The sequence below is a fragment of the Rhineura floridana genome, chromosome 12, assembly GCF_030035675.1.
Source record: "Rhineura floridana isolate rRhiFlo1 chromosome 12, rRhiFlo1.hap2, whole genome shotgun sequence".
Classification (NCBI taxonomy): Eukaryota; Metazoa; Chordata; class Lepidosauria; order Squamata; family Rhineuridae; genus Rhineura; species Rhineura floridana.
The window spans coordinates 7,624,368-7,642,492 of record NC_084491.1 but is presented as its reverse complement, the minus strand read 5'-3'; the positions used below and the strand labels follow the sequence as shown (position 1 = coordinate 7,642,492).

At 44.0% G+C, this 18,125-nt stretch overlaps 1 protein-coding gene across 5 annotated transcripts in view; it reads left to right on the top strand.

Moving 5' to 3' along the window:
- Window positions 1-18,125, top strand: part of FAM178B (family with sequence similarity 178 member B) — a 255,029-nt gene that overhangs the window by 102,777 nt on the left and 134,127 nt on the right. For all 5 annotated transcript variants that reach the window (XM_061593084.1, XM_061593082.1, XM_061593085.1 and 2 more), the window contains exon 10: window positions 11,949-12,054. In XM_061593084.1, the coding sequence (XP_061449068.1) occupies window positions 11,949-12,054 (106 nt within the window). The remainder of the gene's footprint in view (window positions 1-11,948; window positions 12,055-18,125) is intronic.

The following is an 18,125-nucleotide window of genomic DNA, read 5'->3' as shown; positions in this document are numbered from 1 at the left end:
GCCAGTTTCCCCTCCCGCTGTGTTTGCCCTTTGTGATTTGCGTGCACCAGTTCCCATCCACCCCCACCCGATCATGGGCACCTAAGCAAGAGTGAATTGAGCTGTTTTTACATAACAGCAAAGTGTGCACAATGTCTTTATTCTTCCTTTGCTCTTTTACCTCTTGATAGCTGTGTGAGGGGAGAATCTAGCAGCTGTCACAGAGGCCTTAGCTGAGCTTTTTGGTAACAGGGATCCCATGGTCAAGTGAGCCACAGAATACACAAGGATCAGATTCCCTTCTCACCTTTTGTCTTATTTACACAACCAGGGATAGCTGAGGTCTTTTCAAAGGCTGTAGCAGCATAACATTTTCCTCTGTGGGAATGTGTGTGTGAATCCAATTGTCTAGAACAGTGTTTCCCAGACTGCAAGAGGGCCGTGAAGCCTGTACAAGGGGGTCATGGCAGGCTTTATAAGTAAACCTCAAATAATGTAAATATTTTGTTACATTTTGTTTTGTTTTGTTTGTTGCTGTGTGTAGTTTGTGTTGCTAAATTTCGTTTAAAGCAGCACAACAGCAAGCAGAGAGTAACAGCAGATGTTGAAATGCGAGTGTGCCAGCGTGTGCGTGTGTTTACCTAAGAAAGCAGGCTTTTACCCTGCATCAGGATCACTGACACTGGAGACTTAGTAAAATAAGAAAAGCTACTTTATTTATAGAAATACATAGTAGATAGAAAGGCAAACCTAGTTCTAACTAACTAACTAACTAAGTTGGAGGCGTAATGCCCAGATGTGGGAGTTAGCCCCATGGCTAGGGATGTCTCCTCTGTCCTGGACAGTCAGAGAAGGAAGAAGTGGAAAGGGCAGAAGGAGGAGGGGCAGGTAAGCTTCCCTAAGACGTAACAGTCTAGCTATAGAAGGAAGTCAGTCAGAGCATCACAGGTAAAAGTAAACAAGCCTTATCCATCTGGAGGACCCTAGCTTTATCTCCCTTCTGGAACCCAAACAAAAGAACAAAACAAGAGTTGCTCTTGCCCCACTTCCAACATTGTTAGTATATTATAATGGTGTATTGACATAGCATTATAACCGAATGTCAGAAAGGCGCAAATCTTATATTTTACACTTGGGAACCACTCTCTGGAGGCTAGTGGCAGAGGAAACCTAAGATCCAAAAATCATGTGGCAAGAAATCAATGGGTCACCAGGCCAAGTAAATTTGGACTTGTGGGTCACCATACCAGCCATTGGTCTAGAAAACAGCCATGTTGTCAGTATGTTTGTTGAATTGTTTATACTGCTGTTTTTTAAAATAACTGTTTATGCTTTCAGCACCTTGAAAGTTTGGACTAAAACCCGGGATAGATTCTACTGCCCCACTGACATGCAAGCCACCAGCTGCCAGTGGGCAGAACCACTGTGTTCTTCTTTTAAAATATTTGACTGACCCCCAAGTTTGAGGCTGCAGTTCTAACTCCATAAACCTGGGAGTAAGCCCCACTGAATTCAGTAGGACTGACTTCTGAATAGACATGGTTAGGATTGTGTGTTGTTGTTGTTGTTATGTGCCTCCAAGTCAACTATGACTTATGGCAACCCTATGAATCAGTGACCTCCAAGAGCATCTGTCATGAACCACCCTGTTCAGATCTTGTAAGTTCAGGTCTGTGGCTTCCTTTATGGAATCGATCCATCTCTTGTTTGGTCTTCCTCTTTTTCTACTTCTTTCTGTTTTCCCCAGCATTATTATCTTTTCTAATGAATCATGTCTTCTCATGATGTGTCCAAAGTATGATAACCTCAGTTTCATCATTTTAGCTTCTAGTGATAGTTCTAGTTTAATTTGTTCTAACACCCAATTATTTGTCTTTTTCACACTCTATGGTATCCGCAAAGCTCTTCTCCAACTCCACATTTCAAATGCGTTGATTTTTCTCTTATCAGCTTTTTTCACTGTCCAACTTTCACATCCATACATAGAGATCGGAAATACCATGGTCTGAATGATCCTGACTTTAGGGTTCAGTGATACATCTTTACATTTGAGGACCTTTTCTAGTTCTCTCACAGCTGCCCTCCCCAGTCCTAGCCTTCTTCTGATTTCTTGACTACTGTCTCCATTTTGGTTAATGATTGTGCCAAGATATTGATAATCCTTGACAAGTTCAGTGTCCTCATTGTCAACTGTAAAGTTGCATAAATCTTCTGTTGTCATTACTTAAAAAGACTAAAGTCAAAAAGATGTTCAGCTATAGTGCTGCTTTTGTGCTTTCCTCTTTAACTTTCATCAGCATTCGTTTCAAATAATTACTGGTTTCTGCTGGTAGTATGGTATCGTCTGCATATCTTAAATTATTGATATTTCTCCCTCCAATTTTCACACCTCCTTCTTCTTGGTCTAATCCTGCTTTCCGTATGATATGTTCTGCGTATAGATTAAATAAATAGGGTGATAAAATACACCCCTATCTCACACCCTTTCCGATGGGGAACCAGTCGGTTTCTCCATATTCTGTCCTTACAGTAACCCCTTGTCCAGAGTATAGATTGCGCATCAGGACAATCAGATGCTGTGGCACCCCCATTTCTTTTAAAGCATTCCATAGTTTTTCATGATCTACACGGTCAAAGACTTTGCTGTAATCTATAAAGTGCAGGGTGATTTTCTTCTGAAATTCCTTTTTCCGTTCCATTATCCAATGTATGTTTGCAGTATGATCTCTGGTACCTCTTCCCTTTCTAAATCCAGCTTGGACATCTGGCATTTGTTGCTCCATATATGGCAAGAGACTTTGTTGTAGAATCTTGAGCATTACTTTACTTGCCTTGGCCAGATAGGCGACACAAAAATTAAATTATTATTATTATTATTATTATTGCATGGGATATTAAGGCAATAGTGTGATAATTACTGCATTCCCTGGGATCCCCTTTCTTTGGAATTGGGATGTATACGGAACGCTTCCAGTCTGTGGACCGTTGTTTAGTTTTCCATATTTCTTGACACATTTTAGTCAAAATTTGGACTGATTCAGTCTCAGTAGCTTGTAGCAACTCTATTGGTATGCCATCTATTCCTGGTGATTTGTTTTTTCCAAGTATTTTAAGAGCAGCTTTCACCTCACATTCTAAAATTTCTGGTTCTTCATCATATGGTTCCTCCGTGAATGAATCTGTCATCCTGGCATCTCTTTCATAGAGTTCTTCAGTGTATTGCTTCCATCTTCCTTTTTTTTCATCTCGGTCATTCAGTGTGTTCCCCTGTTGATTATTCAACATCCCTAATCTTCGTTTAAATTTCCCTGTAATTTCTCTAATCTTTTGGAACAGGGCTCTTGTTCTACCCTTTTTGTTGTCCTCTTCTATTTCTATACAGTAACTATTGTAATAGTTTTCTTTGTCCCTATGTACTAGTTGCTGTATTAGTCAGGCCTCATCTGGAATACTGCGTTCAGTTCTGGGCGCCTCATTTTAAGAAAGATATAGACAAGTTAGAGCGGGTTCAGAAGAGGGCGACGAGGATGATAGCCAGTATGGAGAACAAGTCTTATGAGGAAAGGTTGAAGGAACTTGGCATGTTCAGTCTGGTGAAGAGAAGGCTGAGGGGTGACGTGATTACACTCTTTAAGTACCTGAAGGGCTGTCACATAGAGGAGGGTACAGATTTGTTCTCCGCTGCCCCAGAGGGTAGGACTAGGTCTAATGGTTTTAAGTTGCAGGAGCGTAGATTTAGATTGGCCATTAGAAGGAACTTCTTGACAGTAAGGGCAGTTCGGCAATGGAACCGACTGCCTAGGGAGGTGGTGGGATCCCCTTCGCTGGATGTCTATCTGCGGGAGATGCTCTAGCTGTGGATTTCCTGCTGTGAGCAGGGGGTTGGACTCGATGGCCTACAAGGCCCCTTCCAACTCTATGATTCTATGATTCTATGTTGCATTTAGGGTTCTGACTATGTTTCTATCTCCTTTTGCTTTTGCTTTCCTTCTCTCTTTAACCATTTGAAGAATTTCTTCAGTCATCCATTGAGGTCTTTCTCTCTTTTTAACTAGAGGTATTGTCTTTTTGCATTCTTCTCTGATAACGTCTCTGACATCATTCCATAGTTCTTCTGGTTCTCTGTCAACTAAGTTTAAAGGCTCAAATCAGTTCCTTATTTGATCTTTATATGCTTCTGGGATGATATTTAAATTGTATTTTGGCATTGTGTGTTAGTCACCAAAAACTCCAGAGTGAAGTTTCACAGTCCACAACTCACAGTTCATTTCCCAGTCTATTCTAGCCTCTGTATATGTGTCCAGTATGTCATGGGGTTGATGATGTCATTGACCCTGTGACAGGGCAGAGGCCTCAGAACAGTTCTGGCCCACCAATGAGCTTAGGTTGTGCTAGAGGCCTCACTGCTCAAGCATGGATGTCCCTGGCACCCTAAATGGTTCAGTCCCTCAATACATCAGAGGACCTGGTGTATATGTCCTCAGGCCTAGAGGGAGTCCTAGATTCCAGTAAATTCTGGAATTCTGCTCGAGACAGAACATCAGAACCTGTGAGGAAATTCAGATGAACTATAAGGGCCCATAGCTCAGTGGCAGAGCACTTGCTTTGCATGCAGAAAGTCCAAGGTTCAATCCCCAGCATGTCCAGTTAAAAGGTTCAGGTAGCTAATTGAGGGAAAGACTGCTTTGCTTGAGAGTCTGTAGGAACCACTGCCTGTCAGAGTAGGTAATGCTGGACTAAGTGGACAAATCAGCTTGGTATAAAGTGGAGGAATAGCCATGTTTTGTCTGTTGGAGCAAAAGTAACAACAACAACAAAAGCCTAAAGTCACCATTACGGATGAACAGATTTATAAGGATACCCTGACTGAGATCAACATAGGTGTTTTTCAGACTGGTGTTGTTTGCTGGTGTATTCTGCAATTGATGCAATCATAATGCATTTGTGGGAGATTTGTGCTGGATCATCCACACATCATTCCGCTTTATTAGTTGTTCAGCAGTGCTTTCCCAGAGTTACTGCATTATTGCCGTCTGGAGAAGCACAAAAGCAGGACAAAACACCCTGGTACATTTAATTTGTCATATGAAAAGTTACAGGATTTCAGCAGAAAGCTATGGGGCATGCACCAATTGGAAACAAAGGAGTATGTCTACTCCAAAACGTTTGCAGACAGAAACAGTTTTAAAAGTGGGAGCATGTGTAACTGTCCTGATACCACCATGAATGCAAATCATTATGAATGTGGAATAAAAATATGTCTGGAGGGGCCCATCAGTGCCATGAATTTTGCCCATTTTCATACAGTGCATTAGCAGCATGTTTCAGCCTCTTTCATATAAGTTTGTGTCATTTGTGCAATTGTGGTTCATGCAGGACAGAAAGTGGAGGGCCATTTTTATATCAAACTAACAAAATTACCCATTTATTATGATGGGAGGAGTGCCTCTGTGTGTTTGTGTGTGTGTGTGAGAGAGAGAGAGAGAGAGAGAGAGAGAACAGAGCTTGGAAGTAATTCATTACTTTTTTGAGGAACGAGTTGGTAATTCATTTACATTTTGATTGTAGTAGAACTAGGAGTAATTTTATTACTTTTGTGGAGTAACTGTAATGTTTCCAGCATTACTTTTGGGCATTACTTGGGGGGGAGCAGGGGAAGTCTTTTACTCCTCTGATTTGTGGATGAAAATCATGTGCCTCAAACTGGGCTTCTATGCAGTGTCGCTCTTCCCTCATGCTCTGTGGGTGGGGAGGAGGCGACGAGGGAGGAGGTGGAGAGCTGAAGAATGGAGTGGAGGGAAAAAGGAGCCGGAGGGCAAGAACATGAATAAAGAGGGAGAAGGAGGCAGCAGCAGAATGGAGATAAAGAACTGTGGAGGTGAAAGATGACTCTCTCACTCTCACTCTCTCTCACTCTCTCTCTCTCTCTCTCTCTCTGTGTGTGTGTGTGTGTGTGTGTGTGTGTGTGTGTGTGAATATTGTGTTTGCACTTAGCATCAAAGTGGCCTCCACCACTTTGGCTACTGTGCTGCATTTGCAGTATTTTAACTTTTTTGCATCTCAGGGGAAAATGTTTGCATGGGGTAGTGTCCCTTAGCTGGTGACAGGGCAGGGCGGTCCGGGAGGTGGTTAAGTGAGAGACTATGCTTGCTGCTGGGGGGGGGGTTGCATTTGGATTGACGTGCAAAACCTGAGTAGTGGCCTCTGCTTCCCTCCCCACCTCCCTTACCAGCAGAGAGACCACCTTTCCTATCTTATGGATAAAAAGAATTATTCTACTACCTCTGTATGTGTGTGTTTATTTTTAATGTTGTTTTAGGGTACTTAGATGTGCAGCAGCCAAGGCCAGCACCTTGTAGGTGTTTTTTTTAAAGTAACTGAAATGTAACTGTAGTGAGTACTTTTGAGAAATCAGTTACATTCAGAGCAATTGTAATTGTAATGGTAATTACTACTTTTTTGGGCCATGTAACTGTAACTGTAATTTATTACTTTTTAAGAGTAGTCTTCCAAGCTCTGAGAGAGACATTTTTCCCCACTTTTGTGCCCCAGTTGCAGAATACACTCCCTAGGGAGGGTTGCTTGCTTGATGCTAACACTGTTATCATTTAAGTGCCAGGCTAAACCATTGCTCAGGAATTTTAAATATTGTTTGCTTTTTAAAAATTTGCTATGTTATTAATGATGTCTTATTGTATTTTTACTGAATGCTTATTTTTAATTATTTCAAACATTTCTGAAATCAAACTTAATGAAGGACTCTGCATGTGTGTGTGTGTTAATATAAATCGGTGGGCTCAGGGGGCAAGAGGTATTCCCAAACCATCCCCCTGACCTTTTTGGTTTTGCTGACACCTGTTCTGTTTTCACCTCCTTTTGACCTCCCCAAAAATTTTCACAATGACCCTCCCACAATTTCACCACCTACAAATCAAGCGGCAAAAAGGGGAGCTGCAATAGGATTGCAGGTCAAATACATATTTCGGGTTGTGTTCAACAAACTTTTACTCAGAGTAATGGACCGACTGCAATTCATGGATCTACGTTAGTCATGGCCATTAATTTCAATCAGTTTACTTTGACTCTGATTAAAAGTTAGTAGAATACAACCCGTATTTCACACATACATTCACACGCATATTCATTACAATGGGCAGAGTGTGTATAAAGGCAGGACTTGTATTTTCCAAGGGCCAGAATGTCTCTGTGCGTCGTGTTTGTATCAAGTATTCTCCAGTAACGGTTAAAGTAAGAGGGTCAGACACTACTGGGCTGTTGGCAGTCAGACCTTCCCTTACTCCTGGTGATCTCAGGGTCAAGCTGCAAATGACGTTAGTCACGTAGGTCCACCTGAAGTGCTGGTCTCTCTCTCTTTCACAAATAGCCAGTGTAGCCTTCCCCACTGTCTGATCCAAATAGGAACCCTAGTGTGTGGAGGGGTAGAGGGGCGTTAACCTTTTGCACCTTGCTTTGAGCCCAGTCCATGATGGACTCTTCATGCCTGCACTTTGTCTTGTTAAAAAAAAAAGTCCCATTGAAACAAATGGGATCTTTTAGGGCAATGCATGGGGCTCCTGATCTAGATTGGACCTGTAGTGGATTGCAAGGATTAATGCCTCTTACCCAGACTTTTTTGGGGGAGGGCTATTTGTAAAAACAAAAACAAAACCCTGCCCTTAAGGACAGAGCTTTGTGACTAATGCCATATGTAACGGGCTCCCAGTATGTCTGGAATGAAGAGGTCCCCCACCCACCCCTCAACTGTGCCACATTCTGCAGCCCAGAGGCTTCTTGGTCATTTCTTTCTTTCATTTATATAACTCCTTTTGTTCCCAGGAGCTCAAGGTGGCAGACAAACAAGGACCTCTACCTGCCACCATTTTATCCTCACAAAAGCCCTGTGAGGTAGGTTAGACTGAGAGACAGTGACTGGCCCAAAGTCACCCAGTGAGCTTCAGGACTGAGTGGGGATTTGAACCCTGGTCTCCCAGGTCATAATCCAACACTTTAACCACTTTGCCACACTGGTCAAGCTAGAGTGTGTCAGCAGAACATTGAAACAGTGGGACTGAAATCTGGGACCCAAGACAGACAGACAGATGGAGAAGATGGATATTTTAGCTAATGTAGGATTTAGATTCTTACTACATACTAATTTAAATAAAAAATGCCAATACTTTGGAATAAATCAGAGTTAAAGGCAGGGCTCCTATGACTCTGCCACACCAAAAAGATTCAAAGCAGTGCTTGTTTTTATTAGAAGTAAGAAATGAGAGGACTTTCTTTCATCCTGATTAAATTATACAGTCTTCAATGTAGGTCAAACTTTTGAGCTGAAAGCTTTCTAATAATAATAAAAAAGAGAGAGGCCTTTTAAAAAATCACTTTCATTCACGAAGAAGAAGAAATCGGTGAAAGAGGAGAAAGGGAGGTTAGAAGCAGAACCCGCATCTGATCCTGTGTGTTCCGTTTCAGCCCAAAGCAATTTGAGATGGCTGAGAAACTGAGCCTTAACATTGGAGGTTTCTAACGGGGACGAAGGTCGGGGGGCTGAGAAGAAGTAAGCCCCCCAGTTAGATTTGCTGAGCAGAAATCTGGAGTGGAGTGTGAAATTGCCTTTTGCTCCACGTTGCCATGATGAAAGTGTGGTTTGGAAGTGTCCCCCCACGGGATAGGATGAAGTGATTTCTCAAAATAGCAGCTGGCAACGTGCCAGACTGAAGCGGTTCCATTGGGGGGGCAGAAGGGAGGGGGGAACTATGAAAAAGCACAATTATCCCCTGGCTCCTCCCAGCTGGGTTTACTCAGTCCCCAAGGAAATAAAGGGTTGTTACTTTGCTGAGATGGGTTCTAGTCTTGAAAGGGAAATGGACTGCCTTCAAGTCAATTCCGACTTACGGCAACCCTACGAATAAGATTTTCATGGTAAGCGGTATTCAGAGGGGGTTTACCATTGCCTCCCTCTGAGGCTGAGAGGCAGGGACTGGCCCAAGGTCACCCAGTGAGCTTCATGGCTGTGTGGGGATTTGAACCCTGGTCTCCCAGGTCGTAGTCCAGCACCTTAACCACTACACCACACTGGCTCTCAGTTCTAGTCTTAGTTATTAAGAAACATTGCAGGGCCTGTTGCAGCCTTCCCTAACCTGATGCCCTCCACATGTTTTGGGCTACAACTTCTCTCAGCCTCAGCCAGCACAGCTGTATGATGCTGGGTCTTATGGGAGCTGTAATCCAAAAAATCTGGAGGGCACCAGCTTGTTCCAGTGCAAGCAGGGCTTATTTAGGGCTCTTCCAAGTCACCTGTTTATTCAGCATTCATCCTGATTTGCTTGCACAAAGCTTACACAGTGGTTATATTCAGGGCACTTCCAGACTCTCACTATTTTTGGGGTTCCATCACATTCCAGCAAATTCAACTTGCACAATTAAAGCCGATTGGGAAGTCTTGCGCAACAAACCTACTTCCCCCAAAGATCAGACTTTTTGCAATTAGGAAAGTGACAGGAAAATAGACTGGAAAGTGTGGGATAACATTTGATTTAATGCAGTGTCATCTAACCTCTCCGCAAACAAATAGGAATGAATGCTCATTATATAGCCAACAATATCATATCTCCCTGGACTCACCACACTGAGTTATGGCTGCTTCCCATTTGGTAGTTCTCTAATGGTTCGTGGAATGCTCTTTCCCCCCCCCCAAAAAAAATTCACTACTGACTCTGGCCCAGAACATATCTCTGAAGCACTATGAGACTTTTATTATTTATTTATTTATTTATTGCACTTGTATACTGCCCCATAGCCGAAGCTCTCTGGGCGGTTTACAGCAACCAAAAACATTAAAACAAATACGCAATTTAAAACACATATTTTAAAAACAATTTAAAACACAACGGTTTCATGTAGTTATTGAACAGCATGGGGGACAGAACTGACCCCTGCGGAACCCTATACTGGAGAGTCCAGGGTGCCGAGTAATGTTCCCCAAGCACCACCTTCTGGAGGCAACCTGCCAAGTAGGAGCGGAACCACCGCAATGCAGTACCTTCCACTCCCAACTCAGTCAGTCTACCCAGAAGGATACCATGGTCAATGGTATTGAAAGCCGCTGAGAGATCAAGGAGAATCAACAGAGTCACACTCCCCCTGTCTCTCTCCCGACAAAGGTCATCATACAGGGCGACCAAGGCTATTTCTGTGCCAAAACCAGGCCTGAAACCTGACTAAAATGGTTCCATATAATTGGTCTCATCCAAGAGTGTCTGGAGCTGGCCTGCAACCACTCGTTCTAGGACCTTGCCCAGGAATGGAACATTTGCTACCGGCCTATAGTTATTAAGATTTTCTGGGTCCAGGGAGGGTCTCTTCAGGAGTGGTCTCACTACCGCCTCTTTCAGGCAGCCAGGGACACCCCCTCTTGCAGAGAGGCATTAATTACTTCCCTGGCCCAGCTGGCTGTTCTATCCCTGCTAGCTTTTATTAGCCAAGAAGGGCAAGGATCCAGCGCAGAAGTGGTTGCATGAACCTGTCCAAGCACCTTGTCAACGTCCTCAAGCTGCACCAACTGAAACTCATCCAAGAAATCGGGACAGGGCTGTGCTCTGGATACGTCGCTTGATTCTCCTGCTATAACACTGGAGTCTAAGTCCTGGCGGATGCTAAAGATTTTATCTTGGAAGTGCCTAGCAAATTCATTACAGCGGGCTTACTTTTGGGCTTGCTTTTTGAAATCAAAAGACACTTCTGTCACTGTTTTCGGGTGGTATTCAATCACATTCTGGCAAACTCAGGTTGTGTAATTATAGCCATTTGGGAGGTCTTTCACAACGAACCCGCTTCCCCAAAAGATCACACTTTTTGCAATAAGGAAATTAGTGGGGAAATGCACTGGCAAGTGTAGGAACCTTGTTTTGATGCAATGTCATGTAGCCTCACTGCAAACAAATTAGGATGAATGCTCATTAAATAGTCAACATCATTTAATTTTCCTGCAAACAAATCACTGCTCAATAAACAGGTGAGCTGGAAGCACCCTAATTTGATGAGAGCAGTGTTCCATTTGATTTTTAATATGCCTAACATTTTTTTAATGATTGTCACCCTCCTACTTGGACCTTTTAGGATGGGTGTGCAATACCGCACTGTTAAATAACCCCCTTTTAATGCTGCCATGAGGGCCCAAAACCTTCCCCATTAGATGCTCTGGGGGATTTTGGATTGGGTGACTATTTGACACTTTAACAGGAAAGGAGTCTCACATGTAGAGCTCTGTATCCAGGCAATAGGGGCTGGTTGTGGCTTCTTTGGGCATAAGGTAAAGTGAGGTTGGTGGTTGCCTTGGGATAGAGTGATGGGGTGCAGTCCTCTAGGAAGTTCTTATGCACAAGCCACATTAGAAGCTTGCAGAGGTGCTGCCATTCATTCTGATGCAGCTTGGGAAGGAGAACTTCCTGGTGTATTGTGTCCCATGTTAGTAAGAGTCAGAGGGGTGCTATCTGCATTTCCTGCCTCAGGTGCCAAGACGTCTAAGGGTTGCCTTTGGTTTAGGGATGGAAAGATCTGTCGGTTTCGGTTCTCTCCGTTTCTCATTTTTCCAATCTTGAATTCAGTTCTCCACATTTGTGCAGCAATTTGTGATTTTTTGTAAAAGAAAAAAAATCCTCATGAAAATTCTACAGCATTGTAGTGCGAATTTCTCTTAATCAACACATTTTTGTAGGCAGTTTTGACTAATGTATGCATTTTTACAAGCCATTTCTTGTCATATAATGCATTTTTGCATGTTGTTTTCACTCATATATTCATTTCTATTCACACTTTCCCCTAATGTATGCATTTTTGTAAATACTGTTTGGTTGGCGAACTGCATCACATCAATTCGGCTTAAAATACAAACTGAATTGAATTTCTCGCCCATCCCTACTTTTGTCTCCCTTTATTCACCTCTTCTTCTGTTTCTCTGTCTGCAGGTTTTCTGAGCACCCCCTTGGATCTGCAGACATTAAGAGTGAGAGCCTTCCTGAGGGATCCCCCTGGCATCTCACCTTGACATCAGTGCTTGGAGATATATTTAAGGTAGTGAACACCTGGTACATCCAGAAGTTTATTTATTTATTATTATTTATTATTTATTTATTAGGTTTATATCCCGCCCTTCCTCCCAGTGGGAGCCCAGGGCGGCAAACAAAAGCACTAAAAACACTTTAAAAATCATAAAAACAGACTTTAGAATATATTAAAACAAAACATCCTTAAAAACATTTTAAAAAATGCTTTAAAAAGAACTTTTTAAAAAAGCTTTAAAAACACATTAAAAAGTGATTCCAACACAGACACAGAATGGGATAAAGTCTCTACTTAAAAGGCCTGTTGAAAGAGGAAGGTCTTCAGTAGGCGCCGAGAAGATAACAGAGATGGCACCTGTCGAATATTGAAGGAGAGGGAATTCCAAAGGGTAGGTGCCACAACACACTTCCTATGTTGTGCAGAACAGACCTCCTGATAAGATAGTATGTGCAGGAGGCCCTCACCTGCAGAGTGCAGCAATCAGCTGGGTATATAAAGGGTAAGATGGCCTTTCGGGTATCCTGGTCCAAGCTGTATAGCTTTGTACACCAAAACTAGAACCTTGAACTTAGCCTGGTAGCTTAATAGGTAGCCAGTGCAATTCTTTCAGCAGTGGGGTGACATGTTGGCGATACAATCATAATGCATTTTGCACCAGCTGCAGCTTCCAGACCAACCTCAAGGGCAGCCCCACATAGAGTGCATTACAGTAATCCAGCCTGGAGGTTACCAGTGCATGGACAACAGTGGTCAGGCTATCCCGGTCCAGAAATGGCCACAGCTGTCTTACCAGCTGAAGCTGGTAAAATGCACTCCTAGCCACTGAAGTCACCTGGGCCTCTAGCGACAAAGATGGATCCAGGAGCACCCCCAGACCATGGACCTGCTCCTTCAGAGGGAGTACAACCCCATCCAAAGCAGGCAACTGACCAATTATCTGAACTCGGGAACCACCAACCAACAGTACCTCCATCTTGCTAGGATTCAGTCAGTTTGTTGGCCCTCATTCAGCCCACCACCGAGTCCAGGCAGCGTTCCAGGGCTTGCACGGCCTCTCCTGATTCAGATGTTACAGAGAAATGGAGCTGGGTATCATCAATGTACTGCTGACACCTCACCCCAAATTTCCTGATGACTGCTCCCATGTGTCCTTTGAGGAACAAAGGCAAGAGAGCTCACCTCAGAGCATAAAAACCTACACCTGCTTTTGTCTCTGCCTGTATGAAGCTACCATTTACTAGCTGAGACACGGACAGTGAGAAAGGAGTTTGCATTATACATTATGTGTTGGAAGGCCCTGAATGTGACAGGGTCCAGAAAGCATTCTTCATCAAACAGAACCCAGACTTCTGGGCCAGATTCTGGATGGAACAGACCCCAATTAATACCAAAGATCCAAAGCCTTGTCTAGTCTTCCCCTACCAGGTAACCACCAGATGTTTTGGAGAAAACTCCCAGCATCCCTGACCATTGGCCATGCTTGCTGTGGCTGATGGGAACTGTAGTCCAAAACATCTGAAGGGCACCAGGTTGGGGAATGCTGGGCTAGTCCATTGAAACTAGGCTTTGAATGAGGAATATTTGCACAATCTGGTTTTCATGTCAGCTAAGCGTGTTTCATTCACACTGCATGTAGATTAGCTCCTCTTGCATCCCTACTGCTGCCTGCTCCTCCTTTGCCTTCAGTCCTTCTAATCTCCTGTTTGTGACACACCACGATCATCTCTGTGGCAGCTAATTGTTATGCCACTAACCAGGGGATTAGGTTTTTCAAGTGATGATGTGGAAGGCACCGCTGAAACCAGCGTGAAGGTAAAGTGTCAAAGCTATTTGTTGCACAAACATTCCCAGTGTGAAAGCACGCCAAGAAAAATGCCTGCAACAAGGATCAATTTTCCAAGGTTTTTGTGAGATACTGCTCAGAAGCAGGGCCTGGTTAAAAACCTAAAAAGGTGAGCTGTTGGATCAAAATGCCAGGGCTGTGTAGCAGGGCAACACTCAGCGGGTGCAATTTTTCTTGTTGCTATGAAACTGTGACAGGTGTGCAGCCACATTTCACAGACAACTGCAACTGATGTGCTAGTTGGAGTGGGTAGGGGGGAAAGATTGCATTTTTTCCAGAGACAAAGATATGATGGTTTGATTGCTGTGGGAATTGTAATATGTTGCAACAGAAGCACCACCTTCAGGGAAGCAAGTACAATCCCATGAGAAGGCCGTCGTGCCACTCCCTTGTACAGTCAAAGTCCCTGGATGTTGGAATTACAATGAATTATGTAAAACAAGCTGGTATATGTAGGTTTTCCCAATTTGAATGATGTATTGCAGCAGTAGAATTTGAGGCAGATGTAGTGGTGCAGAGTTATAGGACCTGCTCAGCCACAGACCATGCCACGGCCAGCATAAGGAGGACTATATTCTGTCTCTTCTGACACAGGAGTAATGAGGCATGGGTGCAAAGAGCCTGCCTCTTTCAGAGGGTCTAAATGGGAAGCTGCGCAGAAGTCCCCTTTCCTTGCATTTGACTCTGTGGAAGTGACATGGGTTGCAATAACTGTCTTGGCCAATGCCACTACTTGGCAAGGACAGGCAGCTGTTTCTAGTCCGTGAATGTCTGAAGATCCCACTGGGCCATACCCTTAATCCACCCTGTTGCTCTCCTGGCTCTTGGAAGAGAAGCAGGGAGAGCACCTTAAGGGTTATACTAGTGAGGGAGCAGCATGTTCTTGCTGATAGGGGAAGCATCTGTCTTGCCCAGGCAAACTGTGGAGACACACTGCAGGTTTCTTGTCCCGATTACTCCATCAGTGAATGATACGGTCCCCCAGTTAAGTGGCTACTGAAGCTCCTCACATTAACTTTTCAACACTTCAAATGTGCCGGGTAAGGATTGCTTCTTGCATCAAAGGGGAAACCAAGTCACAAAGTGGGTGTTAATCTGCTTGAGAATTGGTGGCAACATGGAGCTAGAACCCAGAATCCTCTACGGCCCACCACCTGTATGGTGGTGTGTCCCTGTTGGTTCTGCTGGACCTCTCAGCGGCTTTCGATACCATCGACCATGGTATCCTTCTGGGCCGCCTTGCTGGGATGGGACTTGGGGGCACTGTTTTACAGTGGCTCCGTTCCTTCCTGGAGGGACGAACCCAGAAAGTGGTGCTGGGGGATTCCTCTTCGACTCCTTGGCCGTTGGCCTGTGGGGTCCCTCAGGGCTCAGTTTTGTCCCCCATGCTATTTAACATCTACATGAAACCACTGGGAGAGGTTGTCCAGGGGTTTGGGGTTCGGTGCCATCAGTATGCTGATGACACCCAACTCTACTTCTCCTTTCCACCTAACTCCAAGGAAACTTTCTTGGTTTTAAACCGGTGTCTGTCATCAGTGGTGGGCTGGATGAGGGCGAACAAATTGAAGCTTAATCCAGACAAGACAGAGGTGCTCCTGGTCAGTCGAAAGGCAAATCAGGGAATAGGGATTCAGCCTGTGCTGGATGGGGTTACACTCCCCCTGAAGACACAGCTTCGCAGTTTGGGTGTGCTCCTGGACTCAGCTTTAAATTTGGAGGCCCAGGTTTCTGCAGTGGCCAGGAGTGCTTTAGCACAATTAAGATTAGTGCGCCAACTGTGCCCGTTTCTTGAGCCGTCTGATCTGGCCACAGTGACACATGCCTTAGTTACATCCCGTTTAGATTACTGTAACGTGCTCTACGTGGGGCTGCCTCTGAAGACTGTTCGGAAACTTCAGTTGGTGCAACGTGCTGCAGCCAGAATGTTAACTGGGGCTGGTTACAGGGACCATACGACTCCCCTGTTACAAAAGCTCCACTGGTTGCCACTCAGTTTCCGGACACAATTCAAAGTGCTGGTGATGACCTATAAAGCCCTATATGGCTTAGGTCCAGGCTATCTCTCAGACCGTATCTCCCTATATGAGCCTGCCCAGGCCCTGAGATCCTCAGGAGAGGCCCTTCTCTCAATACCTACGTCCTCACAAGCACGACTAGTGGGGACGTGAGATAGGGCCTTTTCGGTGGCTGCCCCAAGGCTTTGGAACTCCCTTCCTAGGGAAGCAAGAATGGCCCCCTCCTTGCAGTCCTTCTGTCGGCAAGCAAAGACTTTTTTATTTCAACAAGCCTTTGGAACTGAAAGCTGTTAAGGACAGGTCTTGAAGGGTGCTGCATTGGTGTTGCCTAATTGTATTATTTTAAACTGAGTTTGAATTATTTTGACTGTATGTATGAATGGTTTTAATACTGTAAATTGTTTAATTTGATTTTAATCTAGACTTTTGTACGTTTTTAATTATATGTGTGCTTTTATCTGGAAGCCGCCGTGAGTTCCAGTTTTGGAAAAAGGGCGGGGTAAAAATAATGATAATAAATAAATAAATAAATAAATAAAACCTCTTAGACGAACATCTTCAAAGCATATGGTGAATTTCCTTCCCGAGTATGATCAGGAGAGTGCTTTGGATTTCCATCACTCCTTTCATCTTGGCCAATTCCAGTATGCCTTCTGCACAGAGACATGGGCTGCCTCCTGCTGCCTGTGCTCCACCTCAGCAAAGGACGGAGCCACTATGTGTTATGAAGTGGGAGCCAAAACAGACTTTTCTTTCCCCTAGCATTATGCGTCTGATTCTCTTTTTCTGGAAGAGGACACATTCAGATAGCTGGCAGCTTAAACTTTACTGCAACAGTATGTGACCCTATTTGGTTCAGTGCTTTCCATGCAGTTAAATCGCTGTCTGGCTCAAATGACACCAGAAAGCCCAGGATATGGAGCTGGTCCCAATCTTTACAATCAGCAGGTAACTGTGGGGTTAGCAGAATTGTGAGTTCAGGCTGGAGGCAAGGCAGGGTCAGGTGCAGGACAGAGTCAAAGCACGAAAAGATCCAGGGACATAAGGGTTAGAACAGGTTCAGAGGAGGGCAACAAGGGTGATCAGGGGACTGGAAACAAAGCCCTATGAGGAGAGACTGAAAGAACTGGGCATGTTTAGCCTGGAGAAGAGAAGACTGAGGGGAGATATGATAGACTCTTCTACATGAAAGGTTGCCACACAGAGGAGGGCCGGGATCTCTTCTCGGTTGTCCCAGAGTGCAGGACACGGAATAATGGGCTCAAGTTGCAGGAAGCCAGATTTCGACTGGACATCAGGAAAAATTTCCTAACTGTTAGAGCCATATGACAATGGAATCAATTACCTAGAGAGTAATGCCTCTGACACTGGAGGCATTCAAGAGGCAGCTGGACAGCCATCTGTCAGGAATGCTTTGATTTGGATTCCTGCATTGAGCAGGGGATTGGACTTGATGGCCTTATAGGCTCCTTCCAACTCTATGATTCTATGATCCAGATGACTTGTTTATTGAGCATTCATCCTGTTTGTTTGCACTAAGCTTGATGTTAGATGACATCAACTGTTTATTGAGCATTCTGATTTGTTTCTGATGAGAGGGTGGGAAGCAGGTTTGTTGCACAAGAGTGCCAAATCAGTTTTAATTGTAAACCTGAATTTGCTAGTAAGTTATTGAATCCCACCTGAAAATAGGAACAGTCTGGAAGCACCTTAGGTTGGAGAGGCCTGAGGCAGGGTGACAGACAGGATTGGTTAATGGAATTTAGTGCAAATAGCTGGCTCAAGTAAACGTTTTTCCAAGGGAGTAGGGGCTGAAATTTACAAGCTGACAAATCAGTGGATAAAGGGGAAACTGAAATCACAGCAAGGCAGTCAAGTCACTATGAGAGCAACTCTTTGCAGGAGCTGCTGGGATTATTTATTGTTTAATTTTTAAATTGTGTATCCTGCTTTTCCACCAAATGGTGTTCAAGGCAGCTAATAGTAAAATACTAAATAACAGTCAAACATAAAAACAGGAAGGTAAAACATTAGTAAAAACAATAAAAACAACAGACTGTTGAAGTTGTGACATTTAAAGAGAGTGTAACAGTCAGTTTATGAGGCCAGAGGCCTTTCTTACAAAAAAACAAACAAAAACCAGTGGGAAGTTATCAGATAAGCGACTTGTCAAGGAGTTTCTGGGGGCAGCCAGTTCCTGCCAAATACCCTTCAGATGT